The sequence below is a fragment of the Onychostoma macrolepis genome, chromosome 20, assembly GCF_012432095.1.
Source record: "Onychostoma macrolepis isolate SWU-2019 chromosome 20, ASM1243209v1, whole genome shotgun sequence".
NCBI lineage: Eukaryota > Metazoa > Chordata > Actinopteri > Cypriniformes > Cyprinidae > Onychostoma > Onychostoma macrolepis.
The window spans coordinates 26,037,637-26,060,531 of NC_081174.1; the positions used below are offsets into that span (position 1 = coordinate 26,037,637).

At 35.4% G+C, this 22,895-nt stretch overlaps 2 protein-coding genes and 1 non-coding gene across 5 annotated transcripts; 1 reads left to right on the plus strand and 2 right to left on the minus strand.

Moving 5' to 3' along the window:
• Window positions 1–663: 663 nt before the first annotated feature.
• Window positions 664–11,862, minus strand: rfx6 (regulatory factor X, 6). Of its 3 annotated transcripts, none has more exons than XM_058756420.1 (20): window positions 11,738–11,862; window positions 10,198–10,379; window positions 9,871–10,024; window positions 9,641–9,764; window positions 9,322–9,383; window positions 9,141–9,218; window positions 8,918–8,945; window positions 8,297–8,404; window positions 8,121–8,198; window positions 7,923–8,036; window positions 7,396–7,445; window positions 7,110–7,269; window positions 6,876–7,014; window positions 6,686–6,780; window positions 6,490–6,607; window positions 5,769–5,891; window positions 4,970–5,176; window positions 3,579–4,094; window positions 2,274–2,483; window positions 664–1,299 (listed from the first exon to the last, which is right to left on the minus strand). In XM_058756420.1, exons 1-20 carry the CDS (start codon window positions 11,860–11,862, stop codon window positions 1,121–1,123), a joined length of 2,850 nt encoding a protein of 949 aa, XP_058612403.1. In that variant the 3' UTR covers window positions 664–1,120. The 3 variants fall into 3 exon arrangements, with proteins under 3 accessions (XP_058612403.1, XP_058612402.1, XP_058612404.1); XM_058756419.1 differs by having other exon boundaries at window positions 6,686–6,795; XM_058756421.1 differs by lacking the exon at window positions 11,738–11,862 and having other exon boundaries at window positions 6,686–6,795; window positions 10,198–11,018.
• Window positions 11,760–22,352, plus strand: tdrd15 (tudor domain containing 15). Its single transcript, XM_058756417.1, has 5 exons — window positions 11,760–11,896; window positions 12,297–12,402; window positions 14,349–19,837; window positions 21,450–21,478; window positions 21,558–22,352. The coding sequence occupies exons 2-4, from the start codon at window positions 12,395–12,397 to the stop codon at window positions 21,461–21,463; spliced, it is 5,511 nt and encodes a 1,836-aa protein (XP_058612400.1). The 5' UTR covers window positions 11,760–11,896; window positions 12,297–12,394; the 3' UTR covers window positions 21,464–21,478; window positions 21,558–22,352.
• Window positions 22,109–22,191, minus strand: trnal-cag (transfer RNA leucine (anticodon CAG)). The gene has a single exon. It is a non-coding gene; the product is annotated as a tRNA-Leu (tRNA).
• Window positions 22,353–22,895: the final 543 nt, after the last annotated feature.

A 22,895-nucleotide genomic window follows, 5' to 3' on the forward strand; every position in this document is an offset into this window, starting at 1 on the left:
ATGCTCTTGAAAGAAGACTCTTTTGCCCAACAAGGTTGCATTTATTTGATACAGTAAAAACAGTAAAATTTTGAAATATTTTTACAATGTAAAGTAACTGTTTTATATTTTGATATATTTTAAAATGTCATTTAAATTAAATCTTACAATTAAATAATACAATCTTAATACAATTAAATCTCCTTGGTGTGAACCATGCTTATTATACATTTGTGTAATTGAAAATAAAAAAAATTAAATAAAAATTTTACTTACAAAACATAAATGAAACGGAAACTAGAAATGTTGCTTTGGCAACTAACTGAACTAAGGTTAAGCTGAAGCACTGAAATTACTAACCAAAATTTCAACTAAACTAAAACTAAAGTAAAACTTTAATGGAAATAAATTCAACTTAAATGGTAATATTACAAACACAATTAATTAAATAAACAAAAGCACAAATTACTAAAAATTAAACAAATTGAAAACTGAAAATATAAAATGAAAAATAAAAACGAATAGTATATAAATACAACTAAAATAACTCTGGTGTGAACAGGCCTTCATTATATCTGATTTGAACATCTGCTGTCAAAGTCTGCTCTATTAATGTCCTTCTGCTGATTTCATGCTTGTCTCTTTTTAATGACTGCATTAGTGATGTTCTTTATGGATAAATGCTTTTTCCAAGAAAGATATCATTTGAAAACAAAGGCTGAATAAAGGCTCTTTAATTATGGAAACATTTGTGGAAACATTTAACAAATGATATCAGATGGTCACAGTGTAGATGTTATTTAGCTTGTAGTTAATTAAATAATAAAGTTTGACCTCCAGAAATAAAGCAAAAAAAAAAAAAAAAAAATTATATTTTTTATTAGTATATACAAGAATGCCAAATCAAGAACAATAATGAAATTGTATTATACTACAAAACCTTAAATAAAAGATATAATTGGGCCATTACCTGTCATAATCCTAACTGTTAGCACAAAGAAACAACAGTTCAGTAAATCAATTAGTCTTTTTGCAATGTAATTAACAATGAAAAATGCACTGACAGATATACAGATGAGCTAAAACATGTCTCACCTTCTGTGAGTACAGCAGAGATGTTGAATTACAGCTAAGGTTTCGGTCAGGACGGCCCTCCAGTTGACCCCATAAACACAGTGTTAATGGGGGGCAGAGACGACACCATTTCTCTAATATCTGTGGTCCCCTGGAGAGGCAGCAGTGCATTCTGGGAGTGATAAGGAGCAGGAGTTCCATACATGCAGGGTGTCGAGACAGAGCAGGAATGAGCGATGCTGGATCCTGAAATAGGACAAAATAAAGAAGCAAAAGACCGTAATGGAAGATATTATATATCAAAATGACAAAAAATAGCCATGCATAACTATCTCATTAAATATATAAGGGAGGCTGGGGCTAGTTGTCACACTACATGTAAGCACATACCTTAAAGTCTTGGTTAAAGACTGAAAATATCCACTGTTTGTCTTTGTATAAACAAGAATAAACAAGCCGTTCATTTAATGCACATTGAGCGGGGCAAGTTGTCACACTGGTAACCTACCAGTAGTTCATTTTATGACATTTAATGGCTTTTTAATGGTAAAATTTGGAGGCAATTAATGAAACTGAAACATTTTACAACATAGACTACCATTCAAATGTTTGGGATTAGGAGGATTTTTTAAAGCAATTAATAGTTTTATTCAGCGACTGTATATTAAGTTGAGCAAAAGTGACAGTAAAGACTTTTACATTGTTGAAAAAGGTTTCTATTTCAAATAAATGCTGTTCCTTTGAATTTTCTATTCATTAAAGAATAATGAAAAATGTATCATGGTTTTCACAAAAAATAATAATTAATAATAATAATTGTTTCTTGAGCAGCAGATCAGCATATTAGAATTAATGCAATAATACTGAAAATTCAGCTTTGCATCACAGGAATAAATTACATTTCAAAATATATTCAAATAGATTTTAAATTGTAGTAATATTTCACAATATTGCTGTGTTTTTGATCAAATAAATGCAGGTTTGTAAGCATGAGACTTCTTTAAGTTTCTTTAAAGACTTACAAAAAGCATAAAAAAAAACTTTCAGACCCCAAACTTTTAACGGTAGTGTAAAAAAAGTGATACATATAAAAACATGTGACAACTTGCCCAGCCTGACATCTTGTCCTGAGAACACCGTCATCTTATGTTTAAAATTTATACTCTTGTTATGCCAGTGTGGTTTTAGAGTGTTACAGGTGCTGAGATTTCTGTCCTCACCTGCTGTGTGTGTGCCCATTGCGGAGAGATCAGTGTAGTAGGGTCTTGTTGTCTTCCTGCTCGTGTCGTCCAGGATGTTGAGAGGGTCGTGTACTTCAGCATAGGCCGAAACGGAGCGAATGCTGCTCACGCTGCTGATAACTGACACATGCTGATCAATAAACGTGCCCATCCTCTGAGCGTCCACATACCCGCTGCTGCTGTAATATCCTAGCCAGGAGAAAGAACAATAATAATGTTTCAACAGGACCATCTGAAAATAACATCATATTTACCTTGCTCTGCAGCATACTAACATTAATTACAATACATGATAAATCTTGTCGTCTGAGGTCAGTTTTTGGGCTTTGCAAATGTATGTTACAGATAAGTCTATGGTGAAAGAACATAAGGTAAATCGCTTTTTTATTTAAATGTATTTATTTTTATAGTTTTCCTTATTTATGTAATTCCTTTTTTGCTACATTTGTTTAATAGGAGGAGTGAAGAAAGGACAAGAAATGATCATTATTCCCCATAGAACAGATGATTCGTCAGGCAAATTAATTTAATTTCCTTTTAGTTTTTATTTTATTTTAAATTAAAATGTTTTATTTATTTAAATAAATATATAATTAAAAAAATAACAAATCTATTTATTTATAATTATTTAAAAAGTAAAACAGTAATACTGCATTTATTACAGTAAAAAGAGTAATGTTGTGAAATATTATTACAATTTAAAATAACTATTTTCTATTTGAATATATTTTAAAATGTAATTTATTCCTGTGATCCAAAGCTGAATTTTCAGCACCATTACTCCAGTCTTCAGTGTCACATGATCCTTCAGAAATCATTCTAATATGATGATTTGGCTGCTTAAGAAACATTTATTATTATTATCAATGTTTTGCTACTTAATATTTTGTGGAAACCTTAATACATATAAGATTTTTGATGAATAGTAAGTTCAAAAGAACAGAATTTATTTGGAATAGGGTTGCTAAGGGGTGTAAAATTTCTGGTAAGTTTCTGGAAACTTTCCAAAAATTCCTGGAAGATTCTAAAAATTCCTGGAAAGTTTCTAAAATTTCTGGAATGTTTCCAAAATTTACTGGAAATTCTCCACCTTTTTGCAACTCTAATTTGGAATAGAATATTTTTAACATTAATACTTTTTTAAACTTTATAAATGTCACTTTTGATCAATTTAATGCATCCATCCTGCATAAAAGTATTAATTACTGACCCCAAATTTTAAACAGTAGTGAAAATTTGAATACATTTACTTTAATTGGCCAATAATAATTCATGTTTTCTCACCATTGTGCCCAGAGCTGCAAACTGGACCTGAACATCCATCTCCACTGGCAGCACTTCCCCCAAAGCTGTACGCTGCGGAGTCCAGCAGCTGTATGCCCTCGGTATCCATCACAGGGTCACCTGAGGCTGCGTATCCAGTCGCTGCAACCCTCGAGCTGTAGGGAGACACGGTGCAGCTGCTGCTGAAGCAGTCTTTGGTCAGCTGGTGTCCAGAGAAGGGTGCGTAGCGGCCGCTTTCAGCACGAGCCTGATAGGCTGATGTTGGAGTGTGAGTCTGAGCTCTGAACACAGGCTGGTAGTAAGACGAGCTGGGATAGGAGCCGGAACTAGAATTGTGCAGACTCTGGTACATGCCGTCGGAGAAGGTCTGGCAGGACACTTGGGGCTGGATGGGGCAGCTGCTCTGCGGCCTCACAGCCATCGGGCCCTGGTTGATCACGCTGCTACGGTTGATCATGGCAGGAGAGATCGGAGGGGTCATCAGGGGGGCGCTGTTCTGCGAGTAATCCATTTGACCTGAAAAATAATAGTAATTATATTAATATAAATTATTATGTTAAACATTTTCACTTAGAAATTTCACAATTAATGACAAAGAAACAGCAACACATTGAATTAAACATGAAATTTAGAAGTAGAACGACTGAAATAGTATTTTCTTGTAAAATATACAGTAGTGAAGTAATGCTTGTTTTATTTACAACTTACCTGTATAGTTAATATTGAAATACTGAAATGAAGAATTGCTTCATATCATTATAGAGAAAAATATTTATTATTTTAATATAGAAATCTAAATAATAATTATTGTATTAATATTAAATATTAATTAAGAAACACTAACAGCATCACTTTGGAGTAGGAATGCATAAATCTGTTAAGACAAACCTAACTATACTGTACCAAAGTTTACTGAAGTATATTTGACAAGAAATGACTATTTCAGTTTTTCAGTTCAAAACTTCATGTTTAATTCAGTGTGTTGCTATTTCTTTGTAATTATTTGTGAAATGTACTAGCAATTAAATAATTAATAATAATAATAATAATTAAATAAATTAAATAAATTTGCTTCCATATATGAGCTTTGAAGTTGTAAAGCAATGGTACAGAAAATATTATTATATTTTTAAATAATTTATAAATGTACTAATGTTTAAAAATCTTGTTAAATTAAATTTTATACCCTAGTCTTTGGTTTTGAAACAATTCATCTTCTCATCTTTTCATCAAAGAATTGCATATCCTTATGGTGAAAATAATATGAGAATTACTTCTGAAAAAGTGACTGTTACACTCTATAGTCAATAATAACTTTATAATAATAACTTTTTTGACTATATTAAACATGAATATGTCTCAAATTGATGTGAGCTGCTGTTTTCAAGTACCAGATATAGTAAAGTTGTCCGGATCGGCACTATGGTACACAACGGTACTGGTCCCGAGCCCCTGCTGTGCAGCTGTGAGCGACAGGAAATCATGTTCTGGTGGGTTCTCGTCCTTGACGGTTGAATCACTGGACGCCACACCGGATTTATTCCGATTGGCCAAGAAACAGGAACTTGGGGAGGCGGTAAAAGTAGCTTTACTAGCATCTGTCAAAATGAAAAGATCACATTTAACTGGGTTAAAGACATTTGCATATACATTGAAATGTTTGGGGTCAGTTAGTTTTTTTATGTTTAAGAAATAAATACTTTTATTCTGCTAGGATACATTAAAGTTGACCAAAAGTGACAGTAAAAACATTTATAATGTTACAAAACATTTTCTGTTCTTTTGAACTTCCTCATAAAAGAATCCTGAAAAAAATTTGATCACTGTTTCCACAAAAATATTAGGCAGCACAACTGTTTTCCACACTGATAATAATATTAAATGTTTCTCAAACTCCAAATCAGCATATCAGAAAGGATTTCTGAAGGATCATATGACACTGAAGACTAGAGTAATGATGCTGAAAATTCAGCTTTTTTTTAATCACAGAAATAAATGAGATAGAAAGCAGTTATTTTTTAATTGCAAAAATATTTTCTCATGTTTTTACAGTATTTCTGATCAAATAAATGCAGCCTTGGTGTTTCAAAAACATGAACAAATCTTACTTTTTAGCGTTAATGTACAGTAAAATAAACTACTAAGGGGCCTACTAATACACCTATAAATAAAACAAAAATATCAAGGTACCTGCACTCCTCATGTATTTCTCCAGTAGATTCTGAAGGTCTTGCTCTTTGTCGTTGTTGAATTGGGTTTCAATGGCTAGCAGGATGTACTCATCCAAAAGCATCCGAATGAGATGGAACGAGCCTGTAAATAACATTAAACCAGGTTCAACTGTTTTAGTATATGCTGCAGAATTCACTTCCTAATCTTAATAACCATAATAATCAAACCCTTATAAGTTAAAAGTAGCTGCACTCAGCTGCACACAAACTCTGGGTTTGTTTAGAATAGCACACTACTTGTCCTATTTTTGCAGTTCATGGTACAGTATTCCAGGATCACTGATTATACAAAAAAAAAAACACACTATGCAGAGTACTGAATCCCACAATGTAATGCACACAACCAGAGTTTCCCACGGGTTTCACCGAGCTATTGCTGAGGTCAAATGTGTGTGGCCTTCCAGGTGATACTGTTTGGCTTTGTGAACACCTGTAGGGTCATCAAATGTTAGGAGCACTGAGAAAGGTCGTTCCCTAATCAGGGCGCACACACGCGACACGAGATAACGCTTTGTTTGCACAGGCTTTTATGGCTCATTCTCCGCAGTGGATCCCCAGCTAAAGAGCCTGAATGAATAGTACAGATTTGACTATGCTATTATGATTCAATTATATCTAAAGAATTTGAAAGCAACTGAATCAGTGACTGCAGTTTATATGAATGCATGCTAAAGGCTTACCAAAGCTAGTAGCGTTGTTTAGGGTGAGATTGTGCATCACTCGTGCTCCAAAAAAACTCCACTTCAGAAGGAAATCTTGAGCTCGCTTCTTCACTGACCGACCATTTTGTTTGCTGGGCTAGAAGACAGATAATGTACAATTTAACATTAACAGTCATGGCTAGCCTGAATACTGTGAGTTTGAAATGCGACAAACCTTAATAACTTTCTGCTCGACCACTGAGTCCAGCCATTCAATGAAAGACTCTACTGTGGCGTTTTTCCTCAGGAGGTCTTTCAACTCTTGAAACACTGAAATTGAGTCATCTAGCAGATAAGATCAAGAAATCATAAATGTAGTTTGAGGCTCAGCATATGAGATTAAAAAAAAGCCATCAGTAACTCACATTCAGAGTAGAAGTCTGAATCTTGGTCATTTGTAACTGAAAGGAGTGCTTGAGAACCAATACTGTTCAGATCCACCTTATCAATATCATTCACCATGGAAGTCACTACATTCTGGTCAAAAAGTGCAGGTCTTGCAATCTGAAAAGATATAAATCCATTATAGATGCGCTTTTATTTAAAAAATGACCAAAAGCAAGATTTATTGATGTTTCTGTACAACATACTGTATCTACCTGTGCTAGATGTAAAAAGGAGGTCTGTCTCTTTAAGGAGGACACAAATTGTCGCGCTATCGGCAGTTTCTTTTCTGAGAGGATTTCTGGAAGATTCTCTAAGGAAGACACCATCCAGTGTTCCCAGTGCTTGGCAAAATTTCGAATATCTGCCAAAAGACTGGAGATATTTCCCTAAACTCACTCAAAAACACTTAACAATATCAAATTCAACATCTTTTTGAATCAACTACATATAAACCAAATGTGCAATATACTGTATAATGCAGCAGTTTAATAGACGAACCTCTCTGGCATGTCCTGCATAGTAGCAGGGATGAGAACATCAGTCAAAACCTGTGGAAAATAATTCAGACAGTTTGAGTCAAACATGATGTGACGACTATGAGTTACTGTTCAACAACAAAAAAGTATTAATGGAATGATTCGTGTAAATGATACCATATTTTTGAATTATTTCATTATAGCTTTAAAATGTAACAATATTTCTGTGATTGATTTTCTTATTTTAAGATTCAAAGTCTAGGTTTGAGACAAGGGTACAACAATAAAACTGACACATAAATAGCATTTAAAAGTAGCAAAAGAAATTAAGTCATAGTAGAAGTGACAGTAAAGATATTTATAATGTAGCAATAGATTTATATTTAAAATAAATGCTGTTATTTGAACTTCACATTCATGGAAGAACCCTGAAAAAAAATCTATCACAGCCTCCACAAAAACATTAAGCAGCACAACTGTTTTAAACCAACCCAAAACTTTGAATGATAGTATAAAATGCACATCCAGATATGGCTCAAAAACACTCACTTTATAGAGTATAGAGTCACACACACAGAAGATGTCCACGATAACCGGATTCTCTAGCAGCGGCAGGAGATGTTCAGGCATTCCTTGCCAGAAGTGAAGTAGAAAGTTCTGGATCTGGAACAAATGGGATTGATTACTGTGCATTTTCTAGAATCTAGACGTCATGATTAGAGATTCTTTAAGAGCTTAAAATTGCACCTCCTCAAAGTTGACATTAATGGCATTGTCCAGAATGCACTGACAGTGGGTTTTATACATCATAATCAATGTGTCGACCTAACAAATGAAAAGAATAGCAGAATCTGAATTAAGTAAATTAGAAGTAGCACATATAAACAGCATTTTGGAATGGGTCTCCATAGAAATGAGCAGACCTTATCTTTTGAAACAGACTCCTGAAGCACTAAATGCTGTGCACTCGGGAATTCAGGTAAAAGAGTTCCTGTTTTAGAACTAAGAGAGTATTTTCTGGTGAATCCTCCCTGTGAATAATAAAGAGCAGGTATAGAAGTACAATTATGCTGCTGTTTAGACACCAAAACATGACAACATTTTTAAAATATATATGCAATGCATGTGAAGGTCTTACATTTTGCAAGAATACACAAGTATTCCACAAGTATTCGATACTTTACTCAGCAAGGATGCATTATATTGATACCAATCATTGCATATGATTTCTGAAGGACCATGTGACACTGAAGACTACTGAAAATTCAACTTTGAATTCATTGGAATAAATTACATTTGAATTTATATTAAAATAAAGAACGTTTCTTTCAAATTGCAATAATGTCATGCAATTTTACCGTTTTTACTTGATTGAATTTTGATCAATTAAATGCAGCCTTGGTGAGCATAAGAGACTTATGTATATTTAAAAACATACCAACCCCAAACTTTTGGACAGTATATCAATGAGAATGAGAATGTTGAGATACTAAAATTGAAGTGCAGCACTTCTATTTAATATGAAAAATAGTAAAGCTGCCAACCTCATTTTTTAGCTTGCTTCCAGAGAATCTGTGCAAAACGTATAAGAGACATTACTATTATGATAAAACATTAAAAATTGTAAATGAATCATGAAAATAAACATCAATACATATAATCTGTCTCAGTATGGGCATTGAAAAATCACTTGCATTACAGATTATTTAAAACATTCAAGGACTTGCAATTGGACTCTGAAATGAAGGGATGAAGGTCAAAACTAACCGTGTCAAACCTTTTCCAGAGTACACAGAGTGATAATACGCACTGCTCTCCTTGATTCCAATACCATAATAATGATACCTGAAAGACAAACGCAGAGAGCTTTAGATGTAGCCATTTAAATAGCACATTAAATAGTAATAAATAACATTTTCAGTAAGCAGGCCATTTAGCTCTCTCTTACTTCGAATGGCCTCTGGTTCCAAGCCTTCGTGTTGTAAGCAGAGGAAATTTCTGCCTTATGGTCTGAAATGACAATGACAGAGTTCTAATATATAGTACAATCGATCTCCATGCACTGTAAATACAAAATCAATAGGTATTTTTTGTCTGATAATGATAAAGCACAACCTTTTACCAGATATTTATCATGACAGCTTTCTAAAGATCAACTAAAATAAACCTAAAATGCAACAGGTTTCAGTAGAGTACCAGTTTTAGAAGTTACAGAACTGAGAACGTTTCTAATAAACACATAAAAAAGATATAAAAGCTCCTCTTACCTTCCCAAAAGTGGCAGCACATGCAGGATCTAATTTCTCCTTCCGACAAAAGTCTAGATAATGAGCGTAGAGGATGCACCGTGGCAGGCAAACACCTTCGCAAACTATGTAATTTTCCTCAAGCCTAATAAGACAACAAAACACAAGCGTATTATCATTCTTTGCTTCCACTTTCTGTACATTATTTATAATGGCAAGCTTCATGAAAAGAAGAAATGATGAGAGAGTACCATTGTAAAGTAAGTTGAGTCTGTTTCTTCTTGTCCTTGATGATCTGACTGATGCTTTTCTTTGGCACAGTTTGTTTGACAGAGAACGTCTTAGAATAATCCAGGTGGCCCAGGTCCTCTTCAGAGGATATGCTTCCATTACTTTCATCAGCTTCTGCCAAATGAATAACATGCATAGCTTTCAAACCGTGACGTGTGCCAAAACTATTCATACCGTATAATTGCTAAACAAACTGGCGACAGATTGAGAATTTCGAACTGAAAGCATAGCAGTAGTTCAATCAAAGCCGGTTTGAAAACAATTTACAACAAAGATGATTTCCCCACCTGATTTAATGCCAGAATCCTCCTCCTCATCAAGCCTGGCTTTGAAAAACATGTTTTTCCCGAGATTATCTTGGTCAACACGAATTGTAGAGTGGAGGTCATCTGCGTTTTTGCAAGCTCTCTTTGTCTGCGACGCTTGTAGTTGATGAAACGTGTCATTCTTCAATGGACTCCCTATATTTCTTTTCATTGGCATGTTCAAGGAGAAATTAAAAAGAAAAACTGGAATGCAAAATTAAAACCACCAAGTCAAATAATACAAAAAAGTGCCCTCAACATCTAAATTGTTAAAACATTCCAAAATCAACAGCCCATTCTAACGTTTGGCAATGTGATGCATATATCCATTCCTGAAATGATACGCATCTCCAAAGCGTCCCAACGAATCTCCAAAAAAACATTTAAACAATTTGTCAACTATGTGTGTTGCTTTTCCTCTTTCCTCAGAAACAAATGCTCACAAAATAAACCTGTAGCATGATAACCGTTCAAATATAACATTAATCCTGGAAAAGTTCATTAATCCAAGAATGGGCAAGATAACACCTTCCAGTCTTAATTAAAGCTCCGCTCTCTCTGAAATGGTGCGTCACAGAGGTGACTACCTTAGGGCCATTTATCTTATTTACAGAAGACTGGCAATGGATTCTGGGATTTAATGATTAACCAAGAGGGATATCATCTCCTTGAAATCTGGTGCTGGTCGTGCAGCTCGGCTATAGACCCAATCAGAGCCAGTCAGCCTCCTCAATGCTACTTTGCCTTTCATTTACATGCATTCATACACTATATTCAGAACATTTTGTTATTACTGGGTTTATCTGCAACAGTGAGGACTAGATTCCAAGTTTCAAAAAGCCATGTTAAATAAGTAGAACATTTTGAATAGCCATATAAACACAAATATTGGACAATAAAAGAATATTAGGTTTTAGGTGTTGAGTTGTTGTGGAACAGTTTGACTGTAAACATTATTGCAGTAATTAAACAGTATATCATATAAGATTTTAAAGTAAATCAATCTTAAAACAATTACAATGCAATAAATGAAACGGAAACAAATGTAAAATTTAGCATACAAAAATAGCATATACCATATATATATAGTAGAAATTTTATATATTTCTTAAATTATATTTTGAATTAGTGATGTATGCATTTCTAATATTTCTTATGTTTTAAATTTCAGTTTTACTTTTAGTAATTTTAGGCCTACATCAAGTTAAACTAAATGAAAAGTTGCCTTAGCAACTAGCTTAAAAAAAAAATTATAAATATATATATATATATATATATATATATATATATATATATATATATATAATTTGTTTTATTTTTAAGTAACGATTTGTTAAATTGTTTTAGGTTCAATTTTATTTAAGGATAGCCCTGATGCTTGTGCGCTTTTATTATGTTCTGGTTCACCCAAGAGTAGCAAAAATATGATAAAGCTTTTTTGTTTTTTTAAAAAAAACAAACATTTGTATAATTGGACATATGATTGAAAATCTACTATAAAAGTTACTGATATACAGACAACCTAGCTGTGTGACAACGGTCTCCCCTGCGGTTCATTTGTTGAACTATATGTAGAAGATTCCTTATTGGCCCACAAACGCAGCGTTTTTCGGCACGTGTCAAGGCCTCGCAATCTCCAGAAAACATGATGCGCGCTCGGAGAAGCTTGCCAGACGAGAAGGTAAAACACAACGCAATTTATAGATTCTACAGACAAACTGTTTGAATATAATACATTCGGTATTCATGACTTCGGTATTCAACCAAAAACTACTTTTCAACACAAATACACCTTCATATAATCTTGTCAGGTCGACAGATTCGACAGGTCGACTGTCATGCAGAGAAAACTGATTAAACCATTCATAAATGATGAAGTGCGAATAACTATATACGTTTGCATTAACATATAAAGAACTGCAGTCGTCGGGTGTTACTTGCTACAATCTAGTGCTTTTATATTTATGAGATATGATCGTGCAGCTCAGAAATGAATAAATTAATCAGTCTTACAATAATATACGATACTATTGCAGGTACATAAATTAACTTATATGTGTTGTATAACGCTATTTTTTTAGTGTGTTGACCTCCATCCCAAGCTGTGGCAGACATGCTCGGTGCCTTAGCAATTACCACGACTGCATAATTAGATTGGATTCATATGCCTTAGAGTCAAATGGAGAGGTAAGGATTAATTTGTCATGTTATATAACTGATGTTTCTTGAACATTCTGTCATATGCATAGCTATATTTATGTAGTTTTTAGTACCAAATTATGTGCTGTGGACTTGCTGTGCTATCCTAATATATACAGAAAGTTTGTATATGATCATTGGCTTTATCTAAAAAAAAAAAAGTCCACAAGAAAATGTTAAATTGAATTGAAAGGGGGCGTGACCCTAACAAGCCCCACACTGTACTATATATTCCCGCTTGTTCTTTTGATGAAATCTAAAAAGGCAGAAAGCACAGTCAATTATTTGTATGCACTTACAGTATTTGTTACTGTCGTTTTGCATTGAATTTGGAGTGCTTAATTTATTTACTATACATGCAGTGTTTCCCTGTCAGACAGTGTTTGTAGATGTTTGTACCAAACCATTGATTTTTGAGTAGCTTGAGAAAGACATTATACTACTTAAATATTTTACTAGAATTCAGTGGAAAAATGGCTTTATTGTAGTGTAAATATTGATACAAATTTTTAAATTTAAGAGATTTATCAAATGCAGCCTAATATATGTCTTATTTTATAACAGTATATCTGTATATATGAACAGATGGGTTTTATGAGTATGTGGCGCTAACATTGTCATGCTCACAAAGCAGTTAAAATTAATGCAAACCACTGATAACCAAGATTCTATATGTGTGAAGTGCCCTGCCAATAAAAAAGATTGGCTTTGCATTGGGATTTCATTCAAACAAATGTGACCGGACTGCTGTTGTTTTAAGGACTACCAAACATCATTTGCATGCTGGTCTTTGTTGAAAGAATGCTCAAGACTTGTTAATATCATTTTAATTTCTTCACTGATTTCTTACTTTAGTTTTCTTCTTATCTGTTGTTGTATTTGCTGTACACATGCAGCTGAATTGAGCATTACCGTAACTTTGTTAAACATATTCCAGCAGCACAGTATGAATCCGTGCCGGATTTTATTCCCCCACTTTGTAAAATAATTTCTTCTGTTGAAAAGGGGGGGAAATAATTATGTATCTAATTTAGGAATTGTTGAACAGGCATCATAATTTGATTTGGCATGGAATTAAAATTGTAATGTTTTGCTGTGGTTCACTGTGCTTGTCATAAAGCCAGTCTCTCAGTATAATTAATTTCCTTAGATTGCCCATTTGACCAAGTAACGTAAGTGTCTAAAGTTTATGAATTAAAATGGTTTGTTCTGAGTTTTAAGTAATGCTGTTTTAAAAAAAAAAAATGTATTTGCTATTTAACATTTAATTTGTTCTTAGTTTATTGATTTCTCGCAACAATAGGACTTGTTTAACACATTCTTTTAAAGACAGCACACTGAAAGAAGATTCTTAAATATTTAATTTGTTTCTGTTCTATCTTGTGCTTTTGCTTTGAAATATTCTCTCCTTTTTCTTTTTCACTGTAAAAAATAAAAAAGTTGAGAACTTAAAAGTTTAAGGCAACCAGCTTCAGCAGATTTTTGAGTTTTCTCAACTTGTTGTTTTCAGTTTATACAACAAAAAGTTGAGAACTCAAAAGTCTCCTACAAAAACAAGTTGAGAACTCAATCTGCTAAAGCTGGTTGCCTTAAACTTTTCCTTTTTTTTTTTTTAAGGTGTTTTAATATTTTAAAATATACTGCAAATGGGTTTATTTGATTTGTGTATATTCACTTCCCCTATTTTGCATTGTGACAGTAATGCTTCATGCATTATTTTTTTCTGGCAAAACTTTATTTTTATTTATTTATTCTCATACAGACTTTTATTGCCCTTGCCACATATCCAAATTCCCATCCCGGGATGGCATTGTAATAACACCACTGCAATTTTGTGAAAATATGAGCCAGAGCTGTCATTTACCTGGTCTCAGATTTAAAGTGCATGTTTCATACGTTGCAGAACGTTGATAAGATTTTTTTTTGTATTTTAGGGCAAAAGAGGAGTCAAAGCTCCCGGCTCCATGTGTTTTGTGGCCTGTAGAGCTGAAGCTGACTCACATTGACTGCAGTCCTGAGGACACACTGGTACACTTTCAGGGCCAATATATGACCATCTGTGAACTGGACTACAACATTCTTCAAGTTGAAATTCAAAATGCTGTGAAATCGAAAGTTTCTGTTAAAGTTGGAGAACTTTGTCTGGTAGAAGATGCTGTGTCTGGTCGCTGGTTCAGAGGAAGAGTCCAAAATATCCAGAAGGATTTGTTCCATGTGTTTTTGCTGGACCATGGAGATGTGTTGATTGTTGGGCCCAGCCATTTGTCCTGTATATCTGACACACTGCTTATGCTCCCACCAAAGATTGTCTGCGGTTTCTTTGCCAACATACTGCCAGTCCAGACCCGATGGGACAGTTTGACAGAGAGTTATTTCTCTTCCTTGATAGGCAGTCAGATTAAAGGATATATCCATGCCCGTCTGCCGTACCATGTCCTCTTACTTGAAGTTCCAGACATTAATTGTGACTTGTTAAAACTGAGGCTTGGGAGACATGTGGACACTAGTACATTTCTGCTACTAGTTGAGATGCTTATTGGGGAACCGATTCCACAAAGTAATGAATCTGTCCCAGATCTCTTGATTGAAAACCAAATAGGGCAAGAATGTTGCCTCAAATCCTCAAGCCTGTTGGGCTTCGAAGAGATTCTGTCACTCAATGGCCCAAAGCTGAAAGTTGGTCAAAAAGTAAGAGTCGTCGTAGCTGCAGCTGTGAACCCTAGATTATTCTACTGTCGACTGTCCTCCATGAGCAAGGACCTACAAGAAATGTCAAACAAATTGGCACTTGCATGTGAATCAGGCTGTGGTTCCCTAAGCAGTAAACCTCTTGAAAATCTCGGCTTGCTCTGTGCAGTCAAAGGGAAAGATGAAAAATGGCACAGAGGATTTGTGCAATGTCTCCCTCTCAACTCTCAAGTCCGAGTTGTGTTTGTCGACAGTGGTTATTGTGAATCGGTGAAAGTTGAAAACATCCTTCAGCTACCATCAGAATTCCTCTCAACACCGATCATGGCATTCCCATGTTCACTTTCATGCTTGGAAGAACAAGAAGAGACAATTAAAAACCAACAACTAGAGCTTCTCAAGACTGGGTTGCTGGGGAAGGCTTTGGAGGTTGAAATCAATGACTTTCACAAAGATCAGAACTTCTACTTGGTCACATTGAGCACTGCCGAGAAGCACTCAGAGGAGCAAGCCGAAGTTAAGCCGCTTGAAAGTGAAGTGTTTGAAAGCAAGTCCAACCTTCTCCAAAATGTCCTTGAAAAGATGTACGCAACAGAGATGAAAGCAGTCCAGACTTCTGATACAGTTCCTAGTCAAGCAATACCTGACGGTTCTCTTTTTGAGGGTTATGTGGTGCATGTCCAGAGTCCAAAGCATTTCTGGATAAGGACAAAAGAACAAAATCCTGATTTTGAAAGCATGACGGAAGAAATCAAAGATTACTTCAACAAACTACAGTTGAATGAGGAGGTTTTTGAAGACCCAGTGCCTGGTGCACTTTGCTGTGCAATGTTTGAAAAAGACATGCATTACTACAGGGCCCTTATAGTAGATACTTTGGAAAAAGGAGCTGAGGTGTTTTTCATTGACTTTGGGAACACTGAAAAGGTGCCAAGCATGTTAATTAAGAAGCTTCCCAGAAAGTTTGCCATTCAACCAGAATTTGCACTGAAATGTGCTTTAGCACATGTCGCTCCCATTGAGGACATCTGGACAACCACAGCGTCCGACTTCTTTAGGCAAGTCACATCAGACAAAACTTTGATAGTTCATGTCATTCACAGGAAAAATAGCAAATATGTTGTTGATCTTTTTGAGAGAGGAGCTGAAAGTAATACTAGCATTGCAACCATCATGACAACAGAAAAAATGGCCCTGGATTGGAGATACAACCCGGGATTGGCATCTGTTAAAATGGAGCCGTCATGTAAAGATAAGGGAAATCTGAATAAGAAAAAAAATAAAAAGGTCTGTCACGTGGTGACCTTTTGCAAAGTCACATCTTCTAGGCCCAACCCATATCATGTGAAACCAGAGTGTGAACAACAGAATGACGCTGAAAGATGTACTGCCAGTGAGACAACCAAGCCGAAGGTCATTCCTGCTGACACTTTCAAACCGATACATTTAAAACCTGGATCTGAATTAAGTGTCATTTGCTCACACATAAATTCTCCATCTGATTTTTGGTGCCAAAACCAAAGCACAAAAGTTGATCTGGACAAATTGATGGAAGAGATGCAGGCGTTTTACCGAACGCACACCATTGCGTTCAAGTCGCCTGCAGTATGCTGTGCTGTAAAGTCTCCACAGGACAACCGATGGCATAGAGCATGCATTTTAGAAGAAAAAAACAATGAACTGTATTTGATGTTGGTCGACTTTGGCATAATTATCCAGGAAATTATGCAAAATATCCAAGCTCTTGCCCCACAGTTCTTTGAACTTCATGAAAAAGCATTTCGATGCACTTTGAACTTGATTGAACCTGTTGGAGGAAGTTCTTGGAGTGCAGAAGCATGCAATTTGTTAAGGGATTTTGTGTCTGAGGGTTCACCCAGTATATGCAGAATTCAATCCCACCTTTATGAGCAAGGAAAAGGTCTCCTCTATGTGGTCACCATTCATACGCCTCTTCAACAGGCCACCACGTACCTTGTAGAGAAAGGAGTTGCAAAGAAAATGCAAATTCCAAAGCAGCTAATCTCATCAGCCCAGCCTCGCTCCTTCGTTTACTCTTCTTTCAACCTAAGTTCTGGAAGCGAAGAATTGGTGCATGTTACTCAAGTTTGCAGTCCTTGGGAAATCTATTTCCAGCTTGACAGGAATACAGAGATAGTTGATACGCTGATGGAGAGAGTTGCCGAAGAAAGTCACTTCTTGACTGCGACATCTGGGGACTGCAGTGGTAATGTTTGCCTGGCCAAATATATCTGTGACGGCAAATGGTACAGGGCTCTGACGCACCCTGTTCAATCCCATCAGCATTTGAGTGTGTTCTTTGTCGATTATGGTGATATGCACATTTCTGAGAAAACAAATGTTATGCCGATTCCCACAACGGCAGTTGACTTATTGATGACACCAATGCAGGCTCTGAGATGCAGTCTTTCGAATGTTCCAGAGGGGGAACATTTGCCAGAAGTCAACACGTGGCTCGAGACTAACATCCTCAACAAATCCTTCCATGCCAAGTTTGTTTCAAGGGACAAAAATGGACATTTTGTTTGTGATCTTTATCATGGAAATGTGCATGTCAATGAAAAAGTCAAAGAACTCCTGTCAACTCAGGGTGTGGAAGAACATGATCTGGCTGTCAGCATACCTGCCTTAGATTCCCACAAAGAAGAAGCGAATGTTGACGTTTCAAACAGTAAAGCGAACTCCAAAGCAAGGGGACGTGGTAAAACCAAACAGGTTGATAAGCAAACTCCAAAACCCACAAAATCTCCCAAAGTGGAACGCAAAGGACCAATAAAAGCAGAAAGGCAGGCCATGCCCTGCTCTCTTAACGTGGTGCCGCCTCAACAGAGCTTGCCAAAACTTTGTGATCTTCCTGCTGTCAAAATGGAACCAGCTTCTAAAGGTGTGGGCTTCATCTCTCATTGCAATTCTGTTAGAAGCTTCTTTGTCCAGATGGAAGACGATGAACCAAACATCCTTCAGATGGGTGAGGAACTAAACAGCCCTGTCTTCAAGGATAACGTGAAAAATGTGAAAACTGAAGTAAAAGTAGGGGACCTCGTTGTGGCTGAATTTGAAGAAGACTTGGCTTTGTACAGAGCTGTTGTCACCAGCGCATCAAACTGTGGCCACTTAACAGTCGAGTTTATTGATTACGGCAATACTGCAACTGTTGACAGGAAGAATATTCACATGCTAACCAATACGTTTTTGTCTCAGCCCAGATTGAGCACTCCATGCACACTTGCGAAACCTTACTCTTTTGAAAACAACTCTTTTATCAAGGAAGCAGTTGGTAAGCCTTTACTGGTTGAATTCATTCGAAAGCTCGAAAATTCATGGGAAGTGAGGATCGAGATTGTTGAGGATTGCCATGTGCGTGGGGAATCAAAGTATGATGGTGATCAAAGCAAAGATGTAGATTTGACAAGTCAAGACAAATTTCCAAAAGCATTCCAGAGCAACAACCAAACAGATTCTTACATCCACGAGTCTCAAGCATTTAAAACCTTCCAGCAAAAGACCAAGCCATACACACAACAACGCAAATGTGAACTTGGAAACAATCAGACAGTTGCAACAAAACAAATAAAGAAAGTAGTCACTTTCCTCCCGACATGCATCAAAACTAAAGAGTTTTTGAGAAAGAGAACAAGAAAGAGAAAGGTTAACTTCCAAACACCATGTGCGACAAGAAGTTCAGTGTCTAAAAATTCAAGTATGTTGCAAGAAAATGTTTCTCCTTGTTATGCTAATGACATTGAAACCTCTAAGTCACCTGTTAGCGTTGCTCTGCAAGATGTGAAAGACAACAAGTCAGTGAAAAGTCCTGATAAGTCGCTTGACCATCCTCGCTTCCAAGACATGTCTTCAAAGAGCAGCTTGGCTCGACCACAGACTCTATTCCAGGCCCCAGTCCAAATGAACTTTGAATATAAAGGATTTGCAGCAGCCGTCACAACCCCATCTGAATTTTACGTCATTCTTGAAGACCTGCTTTTGATTGTAGATACAGTCTCTGCCATTCTTGAGAACCTTCCTGAAGAGTTGGTGCAATTACCAGAGGTTCATTTTGTTCCTGGTGCGAGCTGTTTGGTGAAATCGACAGAGAAGAAAAAATGGTGCAGGGCAGAGATCGTGCAGTGTGATTCCACATCAGTGCTCATGAACTTGGTTGACTATGGTCAGTATGTCGTTCTGTCTCGACGGGATGTCGGCCAGCTAAAAAAACTTCCAGAGGAGCTCAGTAGATTACCTAAAGTCACCTACCATTGTTTACTGAGGGGAGTTAAACCCAAAGACCAGGACTGGTCTGACGATGCTATCGTTTTCTTCCAGAACTGTATGTGTCATAGCAACCTTCAGATACGTTTCAGACAGCATGTTTCTGAGACACAATGGGAGGTCGACATTGTCACTGGAAAACAAAATCTTGCAAAAGAGTTAGTAGATGCTGATCATGCCATGTATATTGATAATATGCTTGGAATCAGGTTTCAGCAAGAGCTAGAACCAAACGGGGAATCTAAACAAGACATCTCCAGCAGTGTGAATGTTTTATCCACGACAACTGAGCACACGAGCGAAACCGAATGTTCTCAGCCACTCTCTTCAAAAGATCAAAAGTCATCTCAAGATTCTGTTGGGGAGCAAAACGCATACCCTAAGAACAGCAGTGAAGATCTCGGACCTGTAGAGAGGGCAACGCTTAGTACATCCGGTGTCAAACAATGTGAGTGAGAATAATGATAAACCTACTATGATCTATTGTATTAATTTAACTTTCTTTTCTGTCTTTATGGTCTACAGTACGTAGCCTGCCAGTCAAATGCTTGGACACAACTACTCGATTCTTAATTAGGGGTTAAATGTGACCCTGGACCACAAAACCAGTCTTAAGTGTCAATTTTTCAAAATTGAGATACATCACTGAATAAATAAGCATTCGATTGATGTATGGTTTGTTAGGATTGGACAATATTTGGCCGAGATACAACTATTTGAATATCTGGAATCTGAGGGTGCAAAAAAAACAAATATTGAGAAAATTTCTTTTAAATTTGTCCAGATGAATTCTCAGCAATGCATATTACTAAACAAAAACGATGTTTTGATATATTTACAGTAGTAAATTTACAAAATATCTTCATGGAGTATGATCTTTACTTAATATACTAATGATTTTTGGTATAAAAGGAAAATCTATAATTTTGACCCATACAGTGTATTTTTGGCTATTGCTACAAATGTACCCCAGCGACTTAAGACTGGTTTTGTGGTCCAGGGTCACAAATACTGAAGGAAGATCCATTTTTAGATGGCTACAGTGTTTAACTATTTCTTATGTTTGAAATAGTTTAACAGGCTCATAGAACAAGTTTTTTTGCTGATATAGTTTTCTTTATTATTTAAGTTTATTTTGAAGCAATTACGTAAATATTATACGTAATACGGCATATTATTGTCATTTTGTAATATATAAGGCAGATAAATTACAAAATTACATTTACATGGCGTTAAATTAGCCACAGGCCATCCTGCTCTCCGAGATATTGATGCTGAAAAAATAAATAAGAATAAAACAAACACAATATCAGTCAACTTCTGCTGATAGCTTATGAACTCTTTGGTCTAGAAACACAATTATTTTACTTCTGTTTTCATTTATAATCTCAAATACTGTAAACTGAGTTGTAGTGCCGCTGTTGTAAAACATTTTTAATTGAAAAGTTAGCTCGCACGATTTTCAGACCAATCATCAAAAGAGTTAATTATTTCAACAGTTACCGTGTCACAGTGTAATGATTCTGAGTCAGTCAAGTTGACTATATTAAAAAACAATTAGGTTGTATTTTTGTAGTGCTTTGTCATATTAAAACAGCATAGTAGGTGTCATTACTACAGTAGTTCCATCTGAGCAGTATTTAAAGTTTGGTGATAGTGCCACCTACTGGTCGTAGATCATATTAAAAACTATCTTGGGTCATATGGATTAAAATGATGATAATTTCTTCTCTAAACACAAAATCAAGTGTGTCCACTTGACTTTTGACTGGTAGTGTTTAATGAAGACCTAGATTCATACTATTAATCATCAATCTATGCATGAATAATTTCTGAATTTCACTGTTCAGCTAGTCACCCCCTGAATAATTTATATAGATAGTCTTTACAGTATTCAGGTATTTAAAGAATAGTCTCATAATATTCATCAGTGGTTGATGTAACCAGGAATTGTGGACTACCTTTGAACTAATTTAAAGCTTTACCCGTTTCTTTTATATGTTATATTACTTTTATATTTTTAGTAAATAACTTGTGGCTTTTTTTAAATTTTATCTTAGGTGAGCTGATGTGAGACGGCCTATGCTTCGTAAGTATGAAAATTTAGATTCATTTCCTGTATACTGATTATGTAGGTAAACTGAAATTTTTCAATTGGTTTATTTCAGAACAGAGATGCTGGCGAGTTATGCTCGACATTGCACTTAAAGAACAGTCCAGCTTTGGAATGGCTGGATTTAATTGTTTATTATTTTTTTGCTTCAGTAGTGATGTTCTATAAGTGTGTTTTGTAGAAATAGAGCATTTTGTTTTATGGAGTACAATTTGTATTGTTCAATCATAATAGTTCGTAAGATTTTAACCATGACACTATATCATATTTTTGATGAAAAAATCTAGTTTTAGAACTAAAGACTGGATTTCCAGCTTTTTGGCAGGTCTTATGTATCTATAAATGGACGTTTGACTGATGAAATATACAGTCAGTTTATTGATGGATGTTGGCTATGATGCCTTTGTTTCGAACAGCAAAAGTTTATTTAGTAATTATAAGAATTGACATTTCACCTCTGTTTGATTGTGCTGTTTAACACAGTGTGTTTTTTTTTTTTTTTTTTTTTTGTTTTGTTTGTGAAAATGTTAAAATTTCTAGTTCTGTTGAACGTACAATAAAAAGATAATCTACAGATGTTGTGAAATAGCTGTGGAAAAAGGTTGTTGTCAGAAGTGGGATTCGAACCCACGCCTCCAGGGGAGACTGCGACCTGAACGCAGCGCCTTAGACCGCTCGGCCATCCTGACTGTAACTACATGGTTATTACACGCTAATATAGCTATTACAGTTATTACAAACATTCATTTACTGGTGATTTTAACTACATCTACACATCACTGGCTTCATTAACGTTATATTGTCCTATGTGGAATACAGCATTCTTAGCTAAACAGGACATACTGGAGTATTTTTTGTAACGATGACTCATTGGCAGTAATTGGATGGCACATATCACTAGGTTTCAGATTGTACACAATACTCGTCCACGAGGGGGCGCAGGGCAGCTCAAAACAAACACTGAGCAACACACTAATCTGGGGCCAGTTGCTTAAATTAACCTCTTCTATGTAGTCTAACCAACTACCAGTTAGCCAGTAATCAGTCTTATTTTTTGGATTCAATTTATAATAAATGACATTTATATCTAACTGAAATAAGTTATAACCTATCTTCAAAAAACATTATGTATTTATATATATATTTTTTAATATATATATATATATATATATATATATATACTACTAACTTGTTAGACGCCCCTGGATTTTTTTAAAGAGAGACATTTATATTTGAAGAGTTTATTTGCAAAAACAGTTAACTCCGTTTTAACTGTTTAAAATGTTCAAAAATCATGTATTTTATTATGCTATCATGTTTTTGTTTTATTGTGTTAGCTGAATTTTTTTGTTATTTTTTACCTAATCAAAATAACCCAACTGCAGTTTGATTG

Bases quoted from the DNA above. Each gene is read 5' to 3' on its own strand.
- rfx6 (XM_058756419.1), bottom strand. From the start codon at position 11,862: ATGTTTTCTGGAGATTGCGAGGCCTTGACACGTGCCGAAAAACGCTGC. The intron at 9,765-9,870 runs GTACTCTCTCAT...TTGTCTTATTAG, and splicing joins ACTCAACTTACTTTACAATG to GCTTGAGGAAAATTACATAG. The intron at 7,015-7,109 runs GTAGATACAGTA...ATATCTTTTCAG, and splicing joins CCTTTTTACATCTAGCACAG to ATTGCAAGACCTGCACTTTT.